This window comes from Patagioenas fasciata, chromosome Z (assembly GCF_037038585.1).
Source record: "Patagioenas fasciata isolate bPatFas1 chromosome Z, bPatFas1.hap1, whole genome shotgun sequence".
NCBI lineage: Eukaryota > Metazoa > Chordata > Aves > Columbiformes > Columbidae > Patagioenas > Patagioenas fasciata.
This window is the reverse complement of record NC_092560.1, coordinates 7520182-7545660: the sequence shown is the minus strand read 5'-3', so window position 1 is coordinate 7545660 and position 25479 is coordinate 7520182. Positions and strand designations below refer to the sequence as shown.

The 25479-nt window shown below is 38.9% G+C and overlaps 1 protein-coding gene across 6 annotated transcripts in view; it reads right to left on the bottom strand.

Moving 5' to 3' along the window:
- Positions 1–1983: 1983 nt before the first annotated feature.
- SSBP2 (single stranded DNA binding protein 2) overlaps positions 1984–25479 on the bottom strand; it is a 176599-nt gene continuing 153103 nt past the window's right edge. For 4 of the 6 annotated variants that reach the window (XM_071802457.1, XM_071802456.1, XM_065860534.2 and 1 more), the window contains 6 exons: positions 23919–23973; positions 20193–20263; positions 18897–18975; positions 15840–15868; positions 10658–10756; positions 1984–7913 (listed from right to left, as the gene is read on the bottom strand). In XM_071802457.1, coding sequence (XP_071658558.1) covers positions 7884–7913; positions 10658–10756; positions 15840–15868; positions 18897–18975; positions 20193–20263; positions 23919–23973 — 363 coding nt within the window. In that variant the 3' untranslated portion in view covers positions 1984–7883. The remainder of the gene's footprint in view (positions 7914–10657; positions 10757–15839; positions 15869–18896; positions 18976–20192; positions 20264–23918; positions 23974–25479) is intronic. The other 2 variants (XM_071802458.1, XM_065860536.2) reach the window with 1 other exon arrangement.

Here is a 25479-nt window from a genome sequence, read left to right as displayed (position 1 = left end):
ATGCACTAAATAGATGCACTGCAACATTTTTGCAAGGGGATACTTGCCACAAAAAAAAAGCCCTCAAAACTGGTCTCTAAGCATATACAGCATTTTGAGTCACACTTCTCAAACAGCCACTAAAAGGCTAAAAAAGTTCATTGTATGGATAGTTTTTGTCCTGGGAAAAATAATTTTACTTTATTGTCAACCAACAGACAGCTCCAGCTTCCACTTTATTTATGCCACTCTTCCAAGTCTCTATTTCAGCCTTAGTTTAGGAACTTTTATTCTCTTCCTTAACCATTAATGTAAATGTAAATCAAACCCAAACTAGGAGTTAATCAGAAAAATGATAATAGACCTGGGAACAGCCTACACCTGCTTTGTAATATCATGTTTTTAAATGGCAATTAATCAAATGCCGCTTTTCTTTTCCGCTAAACTGTTGGGTGTGCTCTGTGCTCCTGTCAGACTTCCACGTTTGCTGGAGGGGCACCTGCGCTTTGCTCACCTGTAACAGGTGGTGTGGCTCGTGGATACGACCATCCCTGGTCCACAACCTGCCCAGATCAAGACACCCCCACCTCCCCGCTGGGGATCACAGACTCCGCAGGATGCACCTCTCCATTAAAAAGAGAGCAGCTGGCAAATCCGAGATACCAGTTTTGCTGCTAACAAGCTTGTTGTCAGTAACATGCTTTTCAAACTCTCCTAGTAAATCATACCTTTAGTAAATTTCCACTTGAATTAAATATGCTTTATTTGGATTTTATTTTCATCCAATCTGCACAGCAAATATAATCTTTTGTTTCAAGCCATTTGATGTCATTGTTAGAAACTACCTTGTCTAATGTGTGAGTCTGAGATGCTAACTTTCCTAATCTCGAACAGTACGAGCTCTCAGGATATTGCACTAACAGTCCTTATTTGTTATGCTCAGCGTCTCTAATGAAATAACCTCTTTGTAGGGCTCTAGGTGCTGATGTGAACAACTTTTTGTATCTTTGTTGGGCAAATTGGTGTTATTTTTGTGCAAAGATTTGGAATGGTACATTTAATGGGAAAATCCAAATGAGAGAGAAGGAAACATGAATATTAAATCACAGAAATAAAGACTACAAATATCTAGTTCATCCAGTTGATAACTTGGCTCCTCAAGGATCGGAGCAGTTGTTCCATAGCAATAAATCTTCATATCAAAAGCGATTACTGATGATTTCACTATATAGGGACAAACATAGGTTTGGTCATGGTTATTCTTATAATTCCCTCCTAATCTGAGGAACTGTATATATCTCTGTAAAAGACCAAACTTCTAAAGTGTATGGTCTATTTCCTAGTACACCCAGGGTACTGAGAAAATGCATCCCCTTTCAAAATCCCCATGTTTTGTGCTGATTCTCTATGAAAACTGGTGCTAACCTTCCAGATATTTCTCTTAGCAAAATTAAGCTTCTCATCTTGGCATTGTAAAATCTGAGGGGAGCCCCAGACCCAACTGCAAGAAGAATTGCGCAAGTTTTCAAGAGAACAGCGAGGTAGTGTACAAATACCTTGTTTCTGAGCGCACAGCTGCGCACAGCTGGTGGATAAATTATCTGGTCCTTAATTACCAGACCCTGTGAACAAGCCTCCTTGACCACTCACTCGGTTACTCCTCCGAGAGATACAACCACAGAACCCTGCACAGCTCAGGGGCACCCTAAATCATCCACGAGATACAGTGAAAAATACAGTGAATCAGGCTCTTACAAAGCCATACATATCAGATGTGAGGCAACACGCTTTTGGGGATGTGGAAGGAGCTTTCAACATATTGTCAGCTTGTATTATCCAGAGCAATTTGTAAATCTCGTTTTGATCTGATTTCCCCAAAACCACATCTTTCAGCAAATATTTATGATGCTGAATTCAAATAAATAAATTTAAAAAGGTAATTTGTTTTCTCAATTTCTTCTGTGCATTGCAATTAAATAGTGGCTAGAAAGTGACCATTTCAGATTATAACTGAAAATTGCATTTTTATTAAATGTGAAAACAGGTACCCAAGAAAACCTTTATACATTTTTATGGCAAGTTTTCCCATTACATGAGAGGCTTTCTTACACATTTTAAGCTTAAATGAAGAACAGTGACCAAACAGAAGTCTGGACTAAAATTGCAAAGCTGTTTGCTATGTTGAGGGAAACTATGGCTGCACAGTTGAAAACAACATGGAATGACAAGTTCACAAAAACAGCTCATGTAGTAGTGAACAACGACCTAGCAAGAAACAGAAGAAAGCCAAATCTGTTCCACCTATCAGTACTATCGGTATAAAACATGCTCCTGCGTTTATAAAATGTTTAAAATAATGCCTGTTTGGGGAAGACTTAATTTGAACTTCCAGACTGTTCACACTGAAGCATGGTTTTAGCATATTAGCAGTCCTCCTTTCCTGAAGGATACTACTTGTATTCTTAAATCTGCCTGAATTAACTATGTGCAGGCTTCATTTCAAACAAATGTGAATGTGTTTGCAGATCAGGATTTAAATGTTCCAAGCAGATCCATTCATTTTCTCTAAAGCTGTTAATGTAATTTGTTTCCAAGATAACAGCACTGACAAATAATTTGCATGCATGCACTCAAAGCACTATTTTAGATAAGGACTTTTTTCTTGTTTTTGTTTTTGTTTTGTTTTGTTTTCAGGTTGAAACATCATTTTGGTAATTTCAACAGACCCTTTGTATTTTGCTCTAATTACTCATTTTATACAGCTGCCAAATAATGTCACACCTCAGATAAATTATATATTTTACCCAGATCGTGGTGAAATCCTACCAAAAATGACCTTATGTGAGTGGCTTCATCAAATTTTAAACAGGACAAGTGGCATGAGCAGCAGCTTCTAGAACTGAACAAATAGAAGTCTGGAAAGCTGCACACACTAAAATTTAAATCTAACTAATTTATCTCTGAGTGTACTGAGTTTTTGTAGATGTTTTGTATCATTAAATCCTGAACTAGATTTCTAATGTGATCAGTGTGAAATGAGCTGTCTCTGTTGAAGGAGTGTTCTTGCTTTTTATTTGGAAGATGTGCTTTGTCAGGATTCCCATTCTTAGGACCCAACCAAACCCAAGCGTATTTGGGACAGAAGCCATGGTTACATCATCACTCACAGCCAATCAAAGAAAAATAAATTTAACTCTATTGCTTCCCCCACTCCTTTTTTTTTTTTTTTTAAATATCTTTAACCTCTTACATTCTCCAAATGCAAATGTGTCAGGTCAAATCTTGAAGAATCCAGTCTGTATTTAGCAACCATAACAACAACAAAGAATCAGATATGACTAGGAACAGGAGATAACACTTAAAAGCAATTAACTGATCTCAGAAATAGAAATCAGTGGAACATTTATCTGCTGAAAATTCATTTTTACTGGTAAAAGTAAAAAAATAATAAAATGTTCAACACTGATTATTTTAACAGCTGGTCCCTCATTAAATTACTCATCTAATTCTGATTCATCTTTACATGCAGTACTTCATTTGCTAGCCACAGAAGATGGGAAAATCTAAATGATTTTTAGCCAGTTCTAGAAATGGTCCTTGTGACGCATGACTTGCTATCCATAAAGAAGCAGGATTCAATTCACTTCCTCCTAATTTGAATTATTTAAAATTAATAATTAGCCTACGTATTTCTTGTTATGTATTCCAATTGCAAGGGAAAACAACAGCTGCATGTCTTGGGACATGTGGCATTTAATCTTCTATTATGAAAATAATGCAAGCCATGCATGCAAATACCCAGGTATTGTTTTAATGCACACGCTGGGCCCCATGCTTTACCTGTGATTCAAGCAGCTTCTTCCTTGCCCCCCAAACCAGCTCAGGATTTAGACAGGGAGATAAATTCTGAGTAACATAGAGATTAGATCTAGGTATGAATACTCCTCTGCAAGGGTTTAGGCAGCAGGGAAAGTAGTTGTTTGTTTCACTGTGAAATTCACAAGTGAACCCCAATTTCAGCTGATTTCTCCAAGGCCAGAATATTTGCTGGAGTTCTCCCAGCACGAGAGATCCATCACTCCCTACCTTCTGCTACTCTAAGAATTCATCACTTCTGTTTTTAAAAAAGCCTGGCTTGAATCTTGCCCGAAAGATGCATTTACAGAATCATGATCTATTTATTTCTATATTTAAGAGAGAAATCTAAAAACTCAGTGTGGGAAAACTATCCTGCACCACTTAGAATAAAAATCCTCCCAGAGTTGGACAAGTTCGGACATTATCAATAAAGCTGTTGCACAATGATAGGTATAAACAGCAGTTATATTACACACTGATGTCAGGGAATCCAGGGGGACTACGGTGGGTCCGTGGATTCCCTGACACACTGATACTAGTGCTTCAGAAACGTAAGCAGGAGCAAAAAGTCAGTGTTTGGAAATTGTCTTCTGGATGCAATGGAAATCCTATGAGGATTTATCAGCAAAAGAAGAAACGAATGAAGAAACAAAAAGCTCTATGCGTATTAAAAACAAAACAAAACAAACCCACAACCTCAAAGGGATGCTTATAACTCTAAAGATGAGTGTTTGGCATGTAAGATTGCTTGGTAATGCTTCAGCTGCAGAACCTATGTATAGTTATTATCTCCTGATCTTACCAATGCATGTGTAAGTAACTTTACTAATGTATGTAAGCACAGAGATGTCAGCATTCCCAAAAGAAAGCAAGACAATTAGGTTTCTTTGTATCTGATTAAAATTCTAACAATAAGATATGCACTAAGTATTCAAGCAGATCTGCCAAATCTAAGATTTTGCAAGTGTGTGTATCATTTATTTCACCAGTCTGTGGGGTGACATAGGTGTGAGAAGTGCAGGACATACCGATTAACTTGGAGTATCACCGCACAGAATGAGGCCATGAGATGCAGGGCCTGATCCTGCTGCTTTTGAAGCCAGAAACATATTTACTCAGATTAATGCTGCAGGATCAGTGCGACCATGTCTAATGTGACGTACATGTTTTGGAAAAAAATGGAAAGGGGAAAAAAATATATGCTGGTAGTAGAAAAATTTGATAGAAGGGAGTTTGAAAAAACTACAGAAGGAGGTCTGAAAGGTCTTGTATATTATTAGGATAACATATTTTGGTACTGATACTCAGCATGTGTTGACAGTTCATTTAAGGGATTTCTTTGCACAGGTTTAATTTAGTGGTCAGACTTTCATCCTTAATGGGTGCCTATAAGCTAAAATCTTGCAGATAATCCCAAAACCAGAAAGGAAAAAAATATTATCAAGTCTCTGATTACTACTAAGCCCTGATCCTGTTTAATTCTGCCACAGTACAAAGCTTCAGTGGCTGCACGTACTCTGTCTTGTAAGAGATCCGTCAGCGATGCCACCACGTCCAGCTGCCACACGGTCAGTGGACACACTGGTGGCCTGCAGGACCCCAGCCTGGTGTGGGACAGCACAGGGGTTCTCCTGGAGACACACAACAGGCCCCAGATGTGCTCCAGGCTCTAAGATCTCACTCGAGGGCACAGTTACCTGGTGTGCGACTGGGCTTTGGCACTCGATGCACGGTCCAGACATCTCCATCTACCTTAGTCCAGCAGCAGTGGCATCATCTGACTGAAATCGGGCAGAGAAGAGCCCTGAAGTCCTTCTTAGAAGGCTACCAAGGATAATACAGATGCCAAACACAGCTTGCAAGGACGTCTGGACTCTGCAGTGCTTGTGGGAGAAGCTGGTAGCACTGGGGACAAAGCCACTAGAACAGTGGTGTTAGTGACAACAGGCAAGGGTCTGAGGAAATTAGGTCCAATTTTGTGTTTTCATAACTTAGATCAATAGTAGGCGTTTCCAGCATCCTTCGAGACAGCAACAAAGTGTTTTCCAAAGATAAGCAAATGAATGTAACTTTCATCATCACTGGGAATAAAGTCCACAAAACTATATAATGACTATCTAGTTTATGTTTACAACTAATCAAAGCAGTTATTATTACAAAAAAAGTAATGCTAACAAAATCTTTGATATTTTAACATAATTTTAAGCCTCCAAGAGTTTCACCTTTGAATAGCCCTAACAAGAGAGTAAAAAGCGTTACATCTTTTTTATTTTCATCTATTGTATATATCTCCATATATATACAATATACGTAAATAAAAATTAGGAGATTGCAGTATTATGTTCCTTACACATCCTGCTATGTGCAGCTACCACCACAGCGAGCCCATGACATCTGCTCCTTTATCATGAGTTCATGAAAAAGATCCCCTTGCAAGACTTCATGGACATACTACATTATCTCAGAACTGCTCCTCCTATGTAAGTGGCTCCTTTATTTGCAAACTCCCAGGAGGGAACTTTCCTTTTTGTCTGTGGCACGAGTTCTTGTTCAGCCACTTCGTGCCCACGTCACTGATCATCGACCTTTTGACCACTACACAGCTGAAAACTTTCCTTTTCTTGGGGGAGATGGAGGTCATTAGGAACTAAATGTACCATAATCTTGGTTTTAGAGCTTTGTCTAAGAGACATGGGACTGCCTCCAGAAGCACTTCTTTTAAGACCATATGCCTTTTCACCATTCTGTCCCCATGTTTCATGTCCAATAGGCTGATCTAATAAAATGGCCCAGACTTTTGTTCCTCTTCTGTTTATGGCAAAAGGTAAAGACACCCCCCCCCCAGGCTAGTAGTCATTAAAAGTTTAGTCCATCATTTTGGCTCAAAAAAAATTACTGTTTACTGCAAAGTTTCGGGGGTCACCCAAGTAGCAGGATGACCTGATTTTCGGAATGGACTTGAGAAATACTGTTTATAATTAGGACCGTGGATTGTTACAATTCGGCTGACAATCTCTGAAAACGGGCAACATAATAGCAAAATGCTAGAAAAGGTTTCGGTGATAAGGACTTCACTGTATTTCCAGCAACTACCACCTCTACGGATGATCATGCTAAATAGAAAACTCATTCCCAAGGGCCAAAGAGGCCCTGACACTTTATTGCTAGATTCTATAGCAATTGGAGCTCACTTACAGTAACCTTATAGTACTCTATATAAACTGAGAAGCTTGTATCAAAGTCAGGCTTCCATTTAAAATAGATATTGCAGATTTTAGGCTTCAATTAAAGAAGAAAAATAACCTTCAGTGCTTCTTTTTTTAAAGGCGAAGTATAAAAAAAAATTAAATCACCAAACTAGGTGAAAATTATTAAATTTCTCCAAAAAATTAAGATGAGCTTTCTTCTATTTCTTGAGACAGTACAGTTTGTGATTCACAGGGTAACTGGTATCAAACACAAGTTAATGAAAGCTCTTATAAGCAATTTTATTCCTATCTATAATGGCAGACATTTACAAAATCAGAAGAATTTATCATTTGAGTTCACCTTAAAAAATAACTTATAAAGCAGTGATATATGCAACATAAAACAGTTGAGGAGGGGAGAGGGAAAGCAAATTTTAACAATTAAAATGTAAACATAAAAAAAAGAAAAAGATGGAATAAAAGTCCCTACTTCTCATTTCTACTTAAGATGTCATGTGATAATATTTTACAATGTCCTGTGGGTCTATATATGTATGTGTGTATTTCTATATCACACACACATACACATACATTAACCCACACATGTACATACACAGATTTGTTTGCAGTTTCATCTTGGCAGTTCTGTTACGCCACTCTTTACAGTTGCCTCAATCATGTTTGGGACCCACTGTCTTGACAAAACAGGGGAGAGAGTAGAAAAAAAATAATGGTGGGTCTGATTGTGTCTGAAATCCTTTTGTTAAACTTTGCACTGGGATGAACAATTTTCTTCTGCGGTAGCTCTCTGAAGAGGGCAAACTCACTGTGGTCTTCATGGCGAGACTTGTTAACAGATCACACACTCATTGTCATGCTAGGGGAGTACTGAAAAAAGAGGAATCCACATTTTAACAACCATTTTTTTCCCCCCCAGGTAACTAAAACCACTTCTGGACCACAGCAACGAGTTCAAATGTCAACATGCTCTTCAAACTTCCTCCTAAATTTGTACCATAGCTTGTGCTCGGGCTGTAATTCGATTTGTGGTATTGTAACTTCTGCTATGCTTCTGTCATTATGCAAAAATACAGCTACTACTGATAAAGCCAGTTTCTTGGAAGACTGTTTTGGTGGTACCTGGGTAGTGTGATGAACCAACACTCCACTGAAGCTTTCCACACATCTTTCTGGTCTGTGTTGGATTCTGGGAGGATTTAGCTAGGCAGGTGGTTAGTCTCGAGTAGACCAGCTGCATTCGTGGTTAGCAAACCACACAAAGACTTTGGAGAGCTTTTCTTACTTTATTGGACAAATGGAGCAAACACATGTATAAATGGAATTAAACTAGGCTTTTGGTCTGTATCATGCTGCATTATTGATTTCAGGAGGCAAGCTGAATCCAGGATCACTGGTCATTCTCCTTTATGTGAATGAAAAATTAAATAACCACATTACAATGCTATTGTAACACAAATTGAACTGTAGCCCTTATACAAGCTATAGCTGCCCTCAAGTTAGCAGTACTTCATTATAAGAATCAATGGGACACCATAATGCTTACAAGTAGTGCACATCTATACGCCTAATTTGTTTTTAAATTGAAAATTGTGGACTGCAGAAACACTTAATTTGGCCTAAAATCTAAGGGGAGGAAAATGCTCAAATGCAAGAAGTATTAGCATGATGAAAACTGATACAAAAAACTGAGAGATAAACTTACCTTTGCGATAACAGATATGCAATAAAACCCTGCCAAAGCCACAGTCTCAAGCTGGCCATTTCCAAGTGTCCAAGCATATTAGAAAAAGCATTTTGGATGGGTCTTCCCCAATGGACACTTGGGTGAAGTTTGTTTTGTCCCTTGTCACGTCTCTGATGGTTTGCCTGCTTTAGGGTTCACTCCCATCACGTCCTGCTGGGCCCTCCCACTGTGGGCCAGCAAAGATCACACTGATCTTTAGCCAAAGTCAGAGACCAGCTCAAATGCTCAAAGCAAAGCATCTGTTCAAGTGACTTCCTGTTTTCTGAGACAAAGTACCTGGGTAGTCACTTTGGAAAAGAAAGATAATCTAAAGGTGTTCTTAGCCAAGCACTGTTGCGCACCGCCAACCAAAACTCCTGGTAAACTGAACAGCAAATTTGCCTGAAAAGGACTTCAGAATAATGTGTACTCTAAGTAGCCAAGTACTGGATTATGTATTAGGAAGCAAGACAGTTCCCAAGGACTACAATGTGGCTTGTGTTACAGAGGAGCCAATAACTAGACATAGACTAGAATGCACGTGGCATGTGTACGGCATGCCTTGTATTATAGGTATACACCTCATGTAAAACCTTAAGATAAACCGGGTGCCAGGTTCTTCCAGATGGGAAAACAACATCTAGGACCACCTAGAATCCAGTAAGTGTGTGAGGAAACTTGTTTTCTTTTGAGTACAACTGACGTCCTCCTTTTCATGACTGTAGTTTGGTGCACTGGCCTGCTCTCAGTACAATTAACATGTGCCAAACTGACAGTCAAGGATTAATGTGACCAAGGATTGCATGTAATGGGGGTTCTGAGATTACTGTCTTTTTGGCAGATACTGAAATATCAGTCTTTTTGGGTTGTACAAACCAATTTTCTCCAACACTCCACACAATCTGACCATGTGCCGTCTTTATGAAGACATCAATGGCGAACATGCAGAAACTTTTCCTTTTCACTAGCTAAAGAAAACCTGATTCCCATGAAATTTGCCACGCAATTTTACTGTCTTGTGATTTAACAGAAACTGTTTACTCATTATGATTTTCACCACTGGTACCGTTAATGAAGTTGCGCTCACTTCTGGCAGCACTGATTTCCATTAAGAACAGAAGTGTTGGAGTCACTCAGTCACTCTGAAAAATCAGGTCACTCCTATTTATGAACCTACACATGGATTCAGAAACCCAGCTCCAGGCACGTGAGTATGAAAATACTCCAGTCTTGCTTCATAATGTATTTTGCACCATGTTTTGCTGCCTCAAGCATTCTCCATTTTAAAAAAAGCATCATTTGTCCCTGAATGAACACTAGAGGGAACCTTTGCTTTTTCTGGCTCTAACAGCACACTGCATCTTTGCAACACAATTACCTACTGGTGCTCTAATTATACACTTCAGCGTGAATCCTGTCGTGAAAGACATTCCCTGCAAAACACATTGTTTAGGAGTCAAAGGCTGGGCAGCCACACATTGAAACACTCAGACATGAGGATCTGTCAACTATATGCATTTAGGGTGCTTGTATATTGCCTGACAAATGCCTGTTGTGCATTACTGAATATGTGAGGTGTAAGTATTATTACTGCTTGACAGATCAAGCTTTCATTGACAGGTGACCTCTTCATCTAGAAGGAGTTTCTGCAGTACATCCACACCTCCCATGTTTTCCAGTTTCAGCTCAACTTCCAGCAGTCTTTTGCAGAATTTTTTGTCAAATCAATACCGTAATTTTAGAAGCTAGTAAAAAACATGTAAGGCACAGCACTGCATTACAAATACACTACGAAACTGTCTGTTCTTTTTAAAAAAAACCAAACAAAATGACAGAGATTCACGAAATAAACAAACAAAAAATCACCTCGGTAAAAAAAGATACTTACGCTCTCACTCTGAAAAGGGTTTAGGAAGTTTCCACCCATCTCACCGTCATCCCTGGGAGTGCCAGGCTGATTACTCATGCTCATATTACTGGGAGAGTTCTGTTAAATGAGATTTTAAAGTACAGGGTAAGCGTTGGAGGTTTCAGTTCAGTTTGCAGCTTCACCACGTGTGCCACAGGCACGCTTTACACCATACTGTTGTGCACTAAGATGCACTGTGCAATGCACTGGGATGTTCAAAGACGAAAAACAAGCCTCTGCAGAGTTCTGCGTGATTCAGTCACTAATTTTAGCCTGTGAAGCAACTTCTTCCATGAAGCAATAATTATTTCCCTGAAATTCTTGTTTTCTGGTTATAGCCAGCATCTTCTCCACTGAAGGAGGGAAAAGCAATAAGTGTTTGCAGCAGGTACATGAGGTAGCTCTGTCATTGCATTAAATCATGAGGTCAAATTCAGTGAAGTCTATGAATGTGTGCCTTGACGTATGTGACCTACAGATATGTACCTAAAGACAGACGTATGGATGGATCTGGTCTACACTGACCTTTGTGGCGGCCTGTGCCCGGGGTCTTTGTTCACAGTTTATTGAAGTGCAGTTTCACAAGTAGTTCACAAGTGTGGTTCAAGTGTTAAACCACTTCACCAAGCACGGCTAATACACCGTGTTTATAGGTGAAAAAGCTAAAGAGATTTAGATAAAAGACTCCTGAGTAACAGCTGGGCACTGGACTGGGCTTGTGAACATTTTCAGGAGGAGCTGTGCTTTGAGATTTGCTTGCACAGTGCCACAGTGTTTTAATCCACCTTTCAGCGCCTAGGTGTAACTGAGATGCTAATAAATAGTAACAATACAAAGGTTTCTGAAGATAAATTCCCTTTTCTTAAAGAAGTGCTCCTGTACAACCACCTCTGCAATGTTCAGGAAATGCTTTCAAGATTCAGTTATTTATGGAAAGGGTAAAATGAGGTAGTTGTCACAGAAATTATCCTAAGTCAATAGTTAACACATGATTATTGTAGACACTACAATTAGTTAAGTTTATTTACAAAGGTGATTTGTGGTACCCCACCATGCCTGGAGCATGTGTGATTCCTACTTATAGAGGGTTTGTGGAAAAGGAGCAATCAGGGAAAGGAGGGAGTGAAGTCATGAACATGTTATTAAACATTTACATCTATTACAGTTCCTTTCCCCACCCCACCCCAAAAAATTAAATGCAAAAATTGCTGTTGAGATTTTACTTAAACAAATACGAATATGGTATGTTACAATAAATGTAATGCAAGCCTAGTGCAGTCAATAGGCAAGCCAACAAAACACAACTCCAATTAGCGCTCTTGATCCAAGTGACCAAATGGCTGTAAGAATCCTAAGTGAATTTGTTCCCTTTTTCTTACGTTATTCTCAGTTGCAATCCTGATACTACATCTGTTACCACAGAGATTTTTTTATTAAAAAAACCCAAGGTCTCTGCACTTTGAAAATACTTGCATGCCGTCTTTGTTCAGTATCACTAAACCTGCAAGAGGTCAAACTCTGAATGAAAAATAGCAAACATTTAAAAAAGAGAAACTCCTCTTAATTCCTTGGCACTTTTCCTCACAACTACAAAGGCTGCTTATCCTGGTACTCTAAAGATGTATAGTAGGGTAGTCACTGAACAGAAAATGGGATGGGATAGCTATGACTTCTACTTCTCCATACCATATTTTCTCATGTTCCCCTTTGTAATCACGAAGTCCCATGACAACCACTGTCCAAAATTTATATATTGCAACATATTCCACTGTTCATAGGGTTTACTTGACCTCCAAAGAGAACAAAAAGTCTTGTTCCCAGCTTTAGCAAATACCAAAAACTTTTTGCTGCTACATTAGCAGAGTGATATGTGTGATGGCTGTACATACTGTCCTCTTTGCAATGTATTTTGTATGGTTAACGAAAGGCTGCTGTTACGTGTTCACCATATTCCACTGAGGGAAGATCACCATTCACAGCCCGAATGGCCAAGTATGTTCATGGGATCAGCTCAGTGTATCTATTTTCAGTTATAGGTTGAATATAAAATCAATTACGTAAGTGACATGCAGGCATTACTGTTTTTTTATCAGCAACTAAAATGCAACTTGCAGAGTTGGGTCAAGAGCTTTTGCTCTTTTGCTTTCTTCAGTCTAGTTCACTGCTTCTGAAACTGTGATCCCCACTCACTGGACAACACATCCAAAGGCAACTAAAAGCCTAACTAGTCAATTAACATCTGACTATGAAGTTTGCTATTCATTGAAGTTAGCAGGGCAAATAATCAGGGATCTACAGCTTGAAAATGGTTAAAAACTATTGCTTTAGTGAAGCCAGAGCTATTGTACCTTAAGCACAAATTAATTCAGATAAGTCCTGTTGCCTCTGTTATGCAGGAGGTCATACTACACAAGCGTATCAGTCCCTTCTGGCCTTGAAATCTATGAATATAAAGTTTAAAACCCACTAAGGTCTTGTCACATTTATTTTATATGATGCTCCTGCACTTTTGTTCATTCCTGGGGGAATTTACCCCTATTTTATCTTGCTCTGTGTAGCACAAAGCTTTGAAATTCTGCTATCACTACAGTATGCCAGCCCCAAAGGTTCAAATTCCTAACATAAATGCTTTTATAGCAACTCCCCTGGGGTGCTTTTATGGCCAGTATGGGCTCTAGCATCGTAGCAGTAGCTGAGTTTTTCCAAAACAAGTATGTCTTTGATGCCTGCACAAATTCCAGGGGCACTGCAAGAAACACTTGTTATTAATGTTTATTTAATATGCATAATTTCAGATAATTTACTTCCCCCATCTCAATCTACTTCCTAAAAAATTCATGCTTTGCCATTCAGTCAATTAAATTAAAATCTTCTCTAGAAAACATGGCTCTGAATTCTGTGAGCTGTACTGACTTTACCAAGACCGGATTAATATTTTTCATCTCCTGGGAACTGATAATCAGCTCCTCTAATATGCATTTGAATCCAGTGAAGTCTTGTGTCTGGCCAGCTCTGGTTCCTCAGCACAGGACACACATGGACCTGTTGGAGAGGGGCCAGTGGAGCCACAGAAATGATCAGAGGCTGGAACAGCTCTGCTGGGAGGACAGGATGAGAGAGCTGGGGTGTTCAGCCTGGAGAAGAGAAGGTTCCAGGGAGACCTTATTGCAGCCTTTCAGTGCTTAAAAGGGGCCAATAAGAAAGATGGGACAGACTTTTTAGCAGGGGTTGTTGTGACAGGACAAGGGGTGATGGTTTTAAAGTAAAGGAGGGAGATTCAGGTCAGACATGAGGAAGAAATTTTTGCCCCTGAGGGTGTTGAGAACCTGTCCCAGGTTGCCCAGAGAGGTGGTGGATGAACCATCCCTGGAGACATCCCAGGCCAGGCTGGACGGGGCTCTGAGCAACCTGAGCTGGTGAAGATGTCCCTGCTCATGGCAGGGGTGGCACTGGGGGAGCCTGAAGGTCCCTTCAACCCAAACTGTTCTATGATTCTATGACTTGAGCATCTACCAACACACACCCCAAACTGTGAGAACTTTGGTGAACGATTTCTGGTCACTGGAAATCTACTTGTAAAAGAGCCAACTGCAAGACCAGCTGCTGATGTGTACAGAGAGACGGTTGCCCCAGCAAGAATAATCCTGGTAACTGCGTACAAAACTGGAAGTCAGCCGCATTAATTTTCCACGCATCAACCCCAGAAAACTACTATTTCTGGCAAGCAGAACTTTTCCATTTCAAAAGTACATATACTACAACCTACCTGAAATTACCAGTGCAGCCCACACAGGCTGCCTATTGGGCACTGCTGCTCAGAAGATATTTAAAATATTTACATTTAAATATCTAAATTTATGCAGATATTTAAAAGCTATTATATGTAACAGTGTTACAGGACAACTCTGTTACTTCCAAAGTAAAAAGCAATTTTCTTTCAGCTATTTGAAAAAGACATGCATTTGATGTGATGATTTCCATGGGTTATTTATTACAGTTAACAAAATTTCAGGAAAATTCTTAGATCAAAGTTTTCAGAGCTGCTAATACTTGTATTAGCACATATACTGATACTTACTACCAGTGGGATGCATAGAGGCTTTTAAAAATAATCTTAAGGCACATTTTGTTGGTTGTTTTTTTTTTTTTTTTTCCCTTAAAAGATGCTGCATTTTGCAATAAAAGCACTGAATAAAATGATGGTCATTGATTTAAAAAGTGCTGGATGCTTATTATCTCATTGGAGGCTTTTATTGAATCCTTCACTGCATCCCTAAGCACAGCACAACTAAGGGAACACGGTCACTTCAAACCACTGTTTTACTGTTTGCAAAACCTGAAAATGTTAGAGATTTTTAAAATGAACAAAAACACAGGATTGCTATAGATGCTGCTGAGGTCAAGTTTGCTGAGGTCCTTCTCTCCAGGAACGACAACACGCTGGGCACACTTCACAGGCTGCCCCTCTGCCACGCTGCCCAGCCAGGACACCACAAACTGGGGAACCGTACGGGATTCATGCTGCTTCATCACTACCAAATAACCTCATTAATTCTGAATTAATGATGATCACACATGCACTGGTGTTATTTTTATGGAAGAAGTGATACATTCAAGCACAATATTATTCTTGCAGATGCAAAACCCCTGCAGGTTAAACTCACATTCATTTCTGAGTATTTAATGGCTGTCATACCAAAACAGTGCTTCTGAAACTCCTTCTTAGTCTAGCTTTTAGGAATTTCTACTAATGAGTAAGATATTAACATTGTCGTACAGAGATAAAAGCAACCATGCAATGAATAAAAGTAATGTCTTAATGACATTTCCCCAAATTTACATTTAACTATAATTGATTATTAGAACTATATTAATTTGTCTTAACAGTGTGGAAGATTATAAGGTGATCAATCAGATTATGAACTGGATATAATCAATGACATTCATTAATACACAATAGTATGGAGTAGGCAATAAATCAACTTATACTTCCTATTGATTATATTAGATTTTAATTTTCAATTAGTAATAATTCTGTCTGCATAGCATTCAGGGAGTTGACAAGCAGGAAACATGCATACATAATAAAAAGATTCCTAACAAAGAAAGTATGTTTACAGTAAATATTCTAAAAATTCCAAATATCTGATTAGATACTCACTTTGGAAATACTGTCCATGTCTCCTGAGCCTTAAATTAAAACAGATAATTATTCAGTTAGTTGTGAGCTGAAATTAATCTAGTAATTTTTTTCATAGTACAAATATAATGCAACAGCAATATTTTAAAACATAACCAACCACGTGCCATCTCACTTCCTTCTCAATGTCTCTCTTAGTACAAGTTTACAGTCAGTGTTGAATGATTTAATTCCTTTGTCTGTGTACATGCTTGGTATAAAAAGTGAGAAAACAATGAAGGACACACTCCTGATCTGCACCAGTTATTTGAGTGGCGCCTTTTCAGGATGAGACAGACCAGCACAACTCGAGAAACCACCTGTCCAGCCTCCCTGTCTCATTAGCAATGGCAGCGTGCAGGCAAGTCAATTAATTTGAGGTATATCCACCTACAGGAAATGTTGCTTCAGCTGGAGAAAAAAGAAAACAGACAAAATCATGGCTAACTAGTAAAAGATGATATACCTGGGTAAAAAAAAAAAGACCACTATTATCTCCAAGGTCTGCCAGGAGGGTTTCATCAATGTCTTTACTCCCAGAAGCAGAAGCCTACTACTGAAATTACCTAAAATGATACCAACTTCTGATGCATTATAAATATAGATGAGGACAGTATCTTTCAGAAAAAATCAGATTATCCTGAGGACTAGATTAACAGAAACCAAATAAAATTAACTATAATGAGCGAAATACTACTGGAAAGATTTTTTTTTTCACATGCTGTAGCTCTCATTTAGGTAAAGCTAAGAATAAAGAAAATGTAACTTTAGGATGGACGCATCCAGAAAAGCATTTTTAGCAACATGAGACAGCAAACAATTCTGGTCATCTGTTTTCAGGAAATATAAACTTTAGAAGAGCATTGAATAAAAACTAGAAGGAAGGATATCAGAGAAAAACAATCAAGAAAAGGCAGCTGTGGGAAGAGACTAAAAAAGCTTACTATACCTAGCCAGGGAAATTAAGGCTGAGAAGGAACGTGATTTCTCTCTGTAAATACATGAAGAATCATTTTACCACAGCCCAAAGGATAAATTTTGTTGGAAATCAGGAAAAGATTTCTTTCTAACCATCAGATCTATGAAGAGATATGCAATGGAAAGGTTGTGGTCAAAGAAGTTGGGGAAGTTCAAGATGGACCTTGACCAGTTTATCCACCTGATTATGAGACACAGCTGCCAAGTGCAGCACAGAAATGAACGCAGCAGCTCTCTCCCAGTCCTCCCCTCCTGAAACAAATCAGGTTCCAGTTCAGATATGAAGTTACCCCTACATGCAGTTATCATTAATTTGACTAAGCACATCATCATTTTCACTGCAGAAAAAAACCAGTCAAATACTAGGTGCATATAAAATCCTTCCATAACTGTTTCAGTTTTATTTTTTCTTTTAGCTAAGAAATAATTCTCAGGCTGGCAGGAAAAGATGTGATTACCTTTCAGACACTGTATTTGAATGTAATGTGCATCATTATTAATTAAAGTAACAATACATTTTAGGATTGTAACATATAAAGAACGGCCGTAAAATCACAAGGTGTCTCCATGTAAAGTAATCTAGGAATTTCGGGGACATGCTTTGCTAGGAAAAATGATAATTCTATCAGGAGATAGATGCCTACTGCTGAATTTCAATCATAGAGAAGATGTCTGCTGAATGAGGCTGGATGGTTCAGCTTTTTCCTCACCTTGTCATAACCTCTTTGAATTTCTCCTTTCTTACCTGTTTATACTTTCTGTCTCACAACCTCCACGTTTTGGGCCAGAAGTGATGGATCTCTACCCAGCACGGAACTGAACGGTATGGAGTTTAGGTTGGCCCATGCCTGTGGTGGGAGGTGACAGAGTTTTTCTCTGGTGACAGCGGAGAGGGGAACATTGGTAGCTTGCCTGACCTGCAACTAGCTCCCTTGGGTTTCTCCCCACAAAGGAAAACGCTGCTCAGCAGGGTGTTGCTGGTGTCCTCTGTGGGCATCGGACCGGCTCCCAGATGAGATGGTGGACAAGGGCGACAGAAGAAAGAGACCAGAAGCCTTTGCAGGAGTCTTATTCAGAAGAAAGAGACCAGAAGACTTTGCAAGCCTGAAGTTCTCCCCTGCTGCTGCCTGCACAACCAACACCCCTTGGTGCAGGGAAAAGTGAAGAACACAACACAAGAACTGCATTCGGAGCCACTGCCCTGGTGTTAGGGTGTGATCAGACATAAACGCAAGGTATTTATTCACCTTGCAGGTATGGAAGAGGAAGGTACACATGCAATTCATTTAGCTGCGGCCTGTTTCTTAAATCCCTTTTAAGTGTCTATCATCCTTCCAGCAAAGAGGAAGAGCAAAGAATTTGCCAGGACAGTCAGGAGATATAGCAGTGTGTGTTTTGCAGAGTTGTGAGGCTTCTCCTCTAGATACGAGTCCTTCAAAAATCAGAATATCAAATGTCAAATATGACGCTCCTCCTCTGGCCTCTCCGTACCCTGACAAGAATTTGTGTTCTTTTGGGTGGATTAAAATAGGCACCTGTCTGAAGCTGCTAAAGGAGATGGAGTAATAGTACTCATGCTTGACAGATACGTGACTAATTATAGAACAAATGAGGACATCAATAATTTGGGATAAAAACAGTTTAACACATGCATCAACATATGTAATACCTTACTTCCGGGTAATTGATAAGAACATGCACTGCCACGTCACAATGAGACCTTCCCAGAATTTTAAAGAGGAAGACACGTAAATAAAAATGGTTCTTAAACTTTCATCTCCACACTACTGTGACGGTACGCTTTTAGAGTGGTTTTCAACAACTAGATTGAAACTATACCCTCTTATAGAAATAAAATACAATATTTTTCTTCCAGAGCTACATTATGTGTGCCAACTTACATGCTTCAAAAGTGTCTTGATACTTATTGATGTATATACAGCTTTTTCAGCTTTTAAAATATTTTTACATACAGTCTTCCACACAACTCAGAGAACTAGTCACAGAAAATAGCATTAGTCATTGAAAATTCACACTGTTTGTAATATTTACTATTATTACCTAATGATCCGTTCATATGATGTGAATCCATTCCACCCAGTCCACTCATAGGTCCATCTGACCCTGGCCCCATTGGAAACTACAAAAGGATCAGACATGAAAAATTGGTATTACTGTACAACTTTTTGATAGATAATCTAATTAAAAAAAAATCCTCAAAAAATTTCTTTTAAAAAAAGGAAAGATGCACAGTCCCAGCTCTGAATGTTGCAGATCTAGTGCAAGTCCTTCACGTGAAGATTGCAAAAACATCATTATTTTTGTTCAATTTTCTAAAGCTACCTTCATGGTTTTTGGACACTCTCACCTCTGTAGGCTGGAATACAATTCAGGAATAATTTATTATTTACTTGAGCACTTGGTGCATAACTTTGAAACTTGCTGGTGCTGACCTATCTCTACTCCCATTGAAGTTACAGGGAATTTTACAATTCTCTTCAATAAGCATGAGCAGTTTCCATCCAATTTCAGATATTAACATTAAATTCAGTTCTTTGAAAACTTGAAGGCATTAGCATTATTGAAGATTTTCTACAATTCACTGCGTAATGATTTAGCAATATCTAAATATCTACATTTTTAAGTTCTGCTGGCTCTTTTTTCAAAAGGCCTATAATATGGATCATAATTAAATGAAATATGATTGTAATCAGAGAAATACAATAAAACTGAAGGCCCAGAGAAAAACCAGAGAAGAAACAAGTTCTACCTAAGAATCCAGACTTTTGTCAGTTCTAGAACTACTGAAATTTAGGCTAAAGTAGTCACCAGTTAAGTAGTTAATTAGGCAAATACTTAAATGCTATCAATAAGTCTCATTCTTAACATCCCATTTAGATAAACAGGGAAGTTTGTTTCTTCTTAGAGGTATTAATTTTATTCTTTTTTACAGAACAGCAGGGCAACATAATACTGAGTCACTTTTGGCAATTTTATCCTGCCTTTTCAGCGGTAGATACTTTTTTATAACACAAGTTTGAATCCCTCAGAAACTAATGCTTAGTGGCAGCTCCTAGGATGACATCCTACCACACAGAAGTCTGTTGCCCCGAAGATCCACATGCACAAGCTTCTTAGGCCTTTTCCATGTAGAAAAATATGCTCCAACCATTACTTGGCAGGCATTGGCATGACTGATTTGGGAAAAATCAAGAAGTACGTGGTGGGGGAAGCAACTGAAGTGACACCCATATAAATGGAAAACTTAAAAGTATTAATGATATGTGATGGAAACATAGTGTTTGGATTAAAAAAAGGCTGTATAATTCAAATAAATATATAACTATTCATATTTACATTAGGTCTGTTGGGTCCAGGTGGTACTGCATTCATTAAAGTGTACATGTTGTCTCCAGAGTTGGTGGAATCTGTAATAAGAGATTATTTTAGTGCTAATATATACCTTTCAATAAAACTACTCACCTAATACATTTCCTGTCATTTTATTAATATTATTTCTGTGCCTGAATCACTGATACACAGTGGCAATATAATGGAAGATTTCATTCCCTTTCTATCTATTGCTACCACACAACAGAGCTATGAAAAGAAATAATTGCAAGGGTCCCTAAGTGACTACTTCTAGACCGTAGTTTTATGTATGACTGTTAAAAGGTTTATAAATCACCAAGTATCTGTAACTATTTAATTCCATAAACCCTTTTCCTGCAGTTCCAAACTGCTTCACTCATCTTCAACAGTCTCTATAAAACAAGAGTTTCTTTCTTATCAATACTTCTTGCAATTTTTTTTTAATCTGTAATAAATGATAAACAGCTTCTTGTTAAACAGACTGAAAGCTGGTATAGAGAATCACATTTTTTATTCTCATTCATGTCAGTCTTTGATGCTGGATATATCTAACTATTCAGTTGGAACACTGTGCAAAGGTCCTTGCTCTAAGGGCAGCTTTAACTGATGCATCCTCATGGTACAGTGTGATGCAACGTTAAAAAAAACCCTGAGCCCAAACCCAACAAAACCACCCTGGCACAGCCCGATGCCTAAGGTGGTAAATTCTGCCAGGAGTTTCACTTGGGCTTGCCAGATGTTGGCGCAGCTGTATTGCATCTCACACCTTTCCCTCCAATCAATGCACATGAACTTTCAGGTGGAGCACCTCCAGGGTTGGAATGCAAGATTTAATTAACAATACACAGAGAAGACAACCCACATAACTCTTCTGGTTGAACTTAAGAGACCAACGTCTAAGAACCATTAGTAGATACAAATTATTCATTCTGATCTCCAATTTATCCCCACTGCTAACACACACAAAGTCTTATTAACACCCTTCATCAATATTTGTAAGAAACAGAAGTCAAAAAATGTAGCAGATAGTAGGCAAATTAGGCAGAAACCTTTCCCAAGAGAACCTGACAAGACATAGGCCATGTAATGAAAAAGCTTACTGAGAGGAGAATGACCTAAGGGAGGTCTAAATACATCCCTAAGAGGATAGCATAGTTTAAAAAATATTGTCAGCTCTGGAAAATCACTACCTCTATGGTATCTGCAAAAATAATAGCTCAGTTCTCTACATCTAGCTTCTCTAAAAGACCATTCCATCTCTTTGAATCAAGAGTTTTGAGACGAACAACATACGCGAAAAAACATTGCTGATCTGTAATTCCTTTTCCAAGACAAGGTGACGTGGGACTTCTGAGTCAGAAGTAGTACAAGGAGAAAGCCAAGACCAGACTGAAATGTGTTGGAACTGAGAATGTGCCCTGACCTAGCACAATAATGTATTTGTACACACACTGGGCAGTTAAGATCAAGGTCTCTGCCTATTCCTTTATCTTTCTGAGACAGTTTTCTAAGCATTAATTCATTTTGATGAGTAAATAATTGTACTATATACAGAGAACAATGTATCACCACAGCTTTCAAATACGCTGTTTAAAGAAGAGGAGGAACAGAAAGCTTTTAGCCTAAAGTTATCAAAGTAAAATTAGCATGTAAGAAGTTATTTTTCATGTTCGATGAGGTAGGGAACAAGTTCTTCAACCACCAGATCCTTTTGCAACACACATCCCTGGCTCTCTCCATGTTCTGCTGCCTCATGTCAAAATACACACGGGCCAGTTGGGTGACGGTAACACCTCAGAGCTGGGTTGGCTCAGAGGCAAGTAAACACCTTTGCAAAATTCTCAGGTGGCCAAGTGTTTTCATACTTTGGAAAACAGACCCTCAAAAGATCTCCGAGTCTCTATACCGAAAATGGGAGCAACTGTCAGCAGAAACTTTATTTGAGCTGCACACAGACAGCCTCATGTGCCACAACTGCAGGGGCAACTACTTTCAAAAGTGCGGCCTGTCCATACATTTGTTTTATGTTAAAAGAGACCCTAACTTTTGAATGCCAGCTTGCACTAATTTTCTTTTTCACTGATGATATGAACAAGGAAGACCTACTCAGTATCTTAGGTTGGATTTTTTTAAAGCCCTGGAATTGTATTTAATGTAGATATTATATCAGTGCAAGAATTTTCATGGCCAGTTAGGGAACCTCCGTACCCTTCTGTGCTGTAGAGGACAGCAACAACATGAGGACATCACTGTGGTGAATAAGTTCCTCTTAATTACTGAAAGTGAGTTAGAAAGGCAGAAACTGGCCAAAAGGAGTAGCTACTGAATACTGGGTTACACAAGATGCAGTAAGTTTCATTTCAGCAGATTTCTGAGGATATCCATGGAGGAGGACAGCATCCTCCATATGCTGCAGTTCCATTTTCATATCAGAATCTTTGACGAATATCAGTGGAGCGAAATACCTACTGGACCGCCTTTGAGCTCTGCAAAGCTAGCTAGCCATCCTGGATCCTCCCATCCTCCTCTTCTCCTCAAACCTTAGTAGGAATGTGGCCAGCCTTTTGCATGGACAAAATCTCCACGCAGACTCAGTTTCAAGATACAGACCATGTTCCTTGGGGAAACAACGTGGCAATTGAAGTTCTGGGAACAGATCACTGGTAGGACATGACGATGGCTCCTCCAGGGCCTCACTCCTCCATTGCAAGACAGAGGAGAGCAACATGTCCAGTATCACCCTGCTGCCAGTCAAGACACAAAGCTGTGGGATGCAGCACATCGCTCAAGAGCCACATGTCAGTCAGGCTGATCCCATAAGATACTACAGAGGAAGTTTCGGGCTATGAAGATGATTAGAGGCCTAGAGCACCTTTCTTATGAGGAGAGACTGAGAGAGCTGGGTCTGTTCAGCCTGGAGAAGAGAAGCTGAGAGAGGATCTCATCAATGTTTATAAGTATCTCGAGGGTGGGTGTCAAGAGCATGGACCAGACTCCTTTCAGTGGTGCCCAGTGATAGGATGAGGGGCAACGGTCACAGACTAATGATCAGGAGGTTCCATCTGAATATGAGGAGAAACTTCTTTACTTTGAGGCTGCCAGAGCCCTGTTACAGGTTGCCCAGAGAGGCTGTGGAGTCTCCTTCTCTGGAGACATTCAAACCCGCCTGGACACCTTCCTGTGTGATCTGCTCTGGTGAACCTGCTCTAGCAGGTGGGTTGGGCTGGGTGATCTACAGAGGTCCCTTCCAACCCCAGCCATGCTGCGATTCTTTGATTCACCAGATTCATAAACCTCCTGATTTCCAAACTGGTGGAATTGTCCCAAAGAACACTAGCAAAAAAAATTAACCAAATCCACAAAAACGCCCAAAAAACAACAACAACAAAAAAGTCCCATAACAAACCTAACAAACCAACAAAAACCAAAACCAAAGACTGTGACTTCTTTCACTTTTAACTTGCTGAAATTGTGCAAGAAAAGATGGGCTCAAAAGCCAGAGAAATTAATTGCTCTGAACTGCAGATACAATGATTTGAATCACAACACAGCAGGGAATTAGAGTGAAGTGCAGTAAAAGAACTGATACAGAAAGCATAAAACCAATAAATTATCATTATCTGATTCTTTATGAAAATCAAAGTCTGAAAAAGAATTTGTGCACTTCCTGAAATTCCTTATATTCTATTATTTCTGAGTATATTTCAATACCTGCAGGACTAGGCATGATAGGTGTTCCTGGTGGCCCTCCACCTCCTGGAGGACCCTAGAGAGAGCAGAAAACATCAGTTAGCATGAAAGGAAAAAAATACCGCAGTAAAAAATGAACATGGTACAAATAAAAGAAATATCGTTACTCTGGTAAAAACATGCACTTTTTCTGATAAACTAGCAAAACAGCTCATCACAGATTTAGACAAGATAACTGGTCAGCAAGCTCCAGCACAGACTCCTAATGTACGGAGGGACCCCGACACTGGAATATCCATTAGTCAATAACTCTGTGTCATGCTGTGAGTCAGACAAGAGAAATACTTGGAGCAGGGCCTAAGACAATTATATTTAATTCCCTCCACCTACTTCTATTACCTCTGTTTTTTCAGCTGGCATTTCTGTTTTGTTGTACTCTGTACATAGTCAATGGATGAGTAACCAATATTTGCTAAGCATAAAACAAGGGGGTGTCCTATGGGGACAGAATAGCCTAATCACCTGAAGAAAGTTTTTTTTGGGGGCAGACTTGGTACCTCAATGAAACAGGCATCTTAATTCTGTCTGTGTAATATCCTAGGATTTTTGAAAATAACATCTGTATGCATAATTTCTTCTCAAATTAATGACAAAAGGATTTAAGAGGTCAGGATAACGGTATGTACAGTCATATCACTTGCCTAGACCGCTAAATGAAAGATTTTTTAAAAAATAACCCCATCAAAGAACACCTGTTTTCTTAAGTTTCAGGTTTTTCCGAGTGGCCAATCTGTTTATGACTAAGAACTATACACAAACTGCTCTGGTTGTTGAACAAGCTTTTTAAGGTTCTTTAAAAAGTTCTCCAAGAATTTTATTCTAAACTTCCAAATCGTTTATAGTACGAACAGAACCGTAACTTCTTGCTGTTATGTTTGCAGATCCATTAATATTTTTAAGTAACATGAAAGATTACCAACTTTCAGTTTGATAAAAACATCTGTGTCAATACAAGTCATTAAATATTGACATTCTGTAATAAAAAATACACAGATTGCTAACAACAAATTATTATTTTCATACAATAATGTCTCTCATTATATTTTTACCTCTTTTATTATATTTTAGGACACCAGATACACTGTTCCAGACCGGAACATTTTTTCAGTAGCACTAAATGTAAAGGTTTGGTTGCTCCTGTCTGTTTACAAGGACATTGCTGATATTTGCTGTAATTCATCGAGATTTGGAAGAGGCAGCGAAGTCCTGGCTTTAAAACAATAGACACTGTTTCTCAATGACTTACTTAAAATAGTATTTTCTTACAAAACGTTTAGTAATAATATACTAGCAAACACTATTTTCAGATGATCAAACTCAGTCACATATCAGCTTTGTGACTGATACCGCTCCTCAGCAGATTTGTACAAGTAAAATACTTGCGGGGGGAAGTCAGTCAATATACATATACATCTCTGTCCTTATATGTAACCCCACCTACTAGTTCTTCATCTTGTACTTCCCCTTGTTCGTGAATTAAGTAAAGTCACCGACCATCTTTTACAAAGTGCGCTAGAACAAA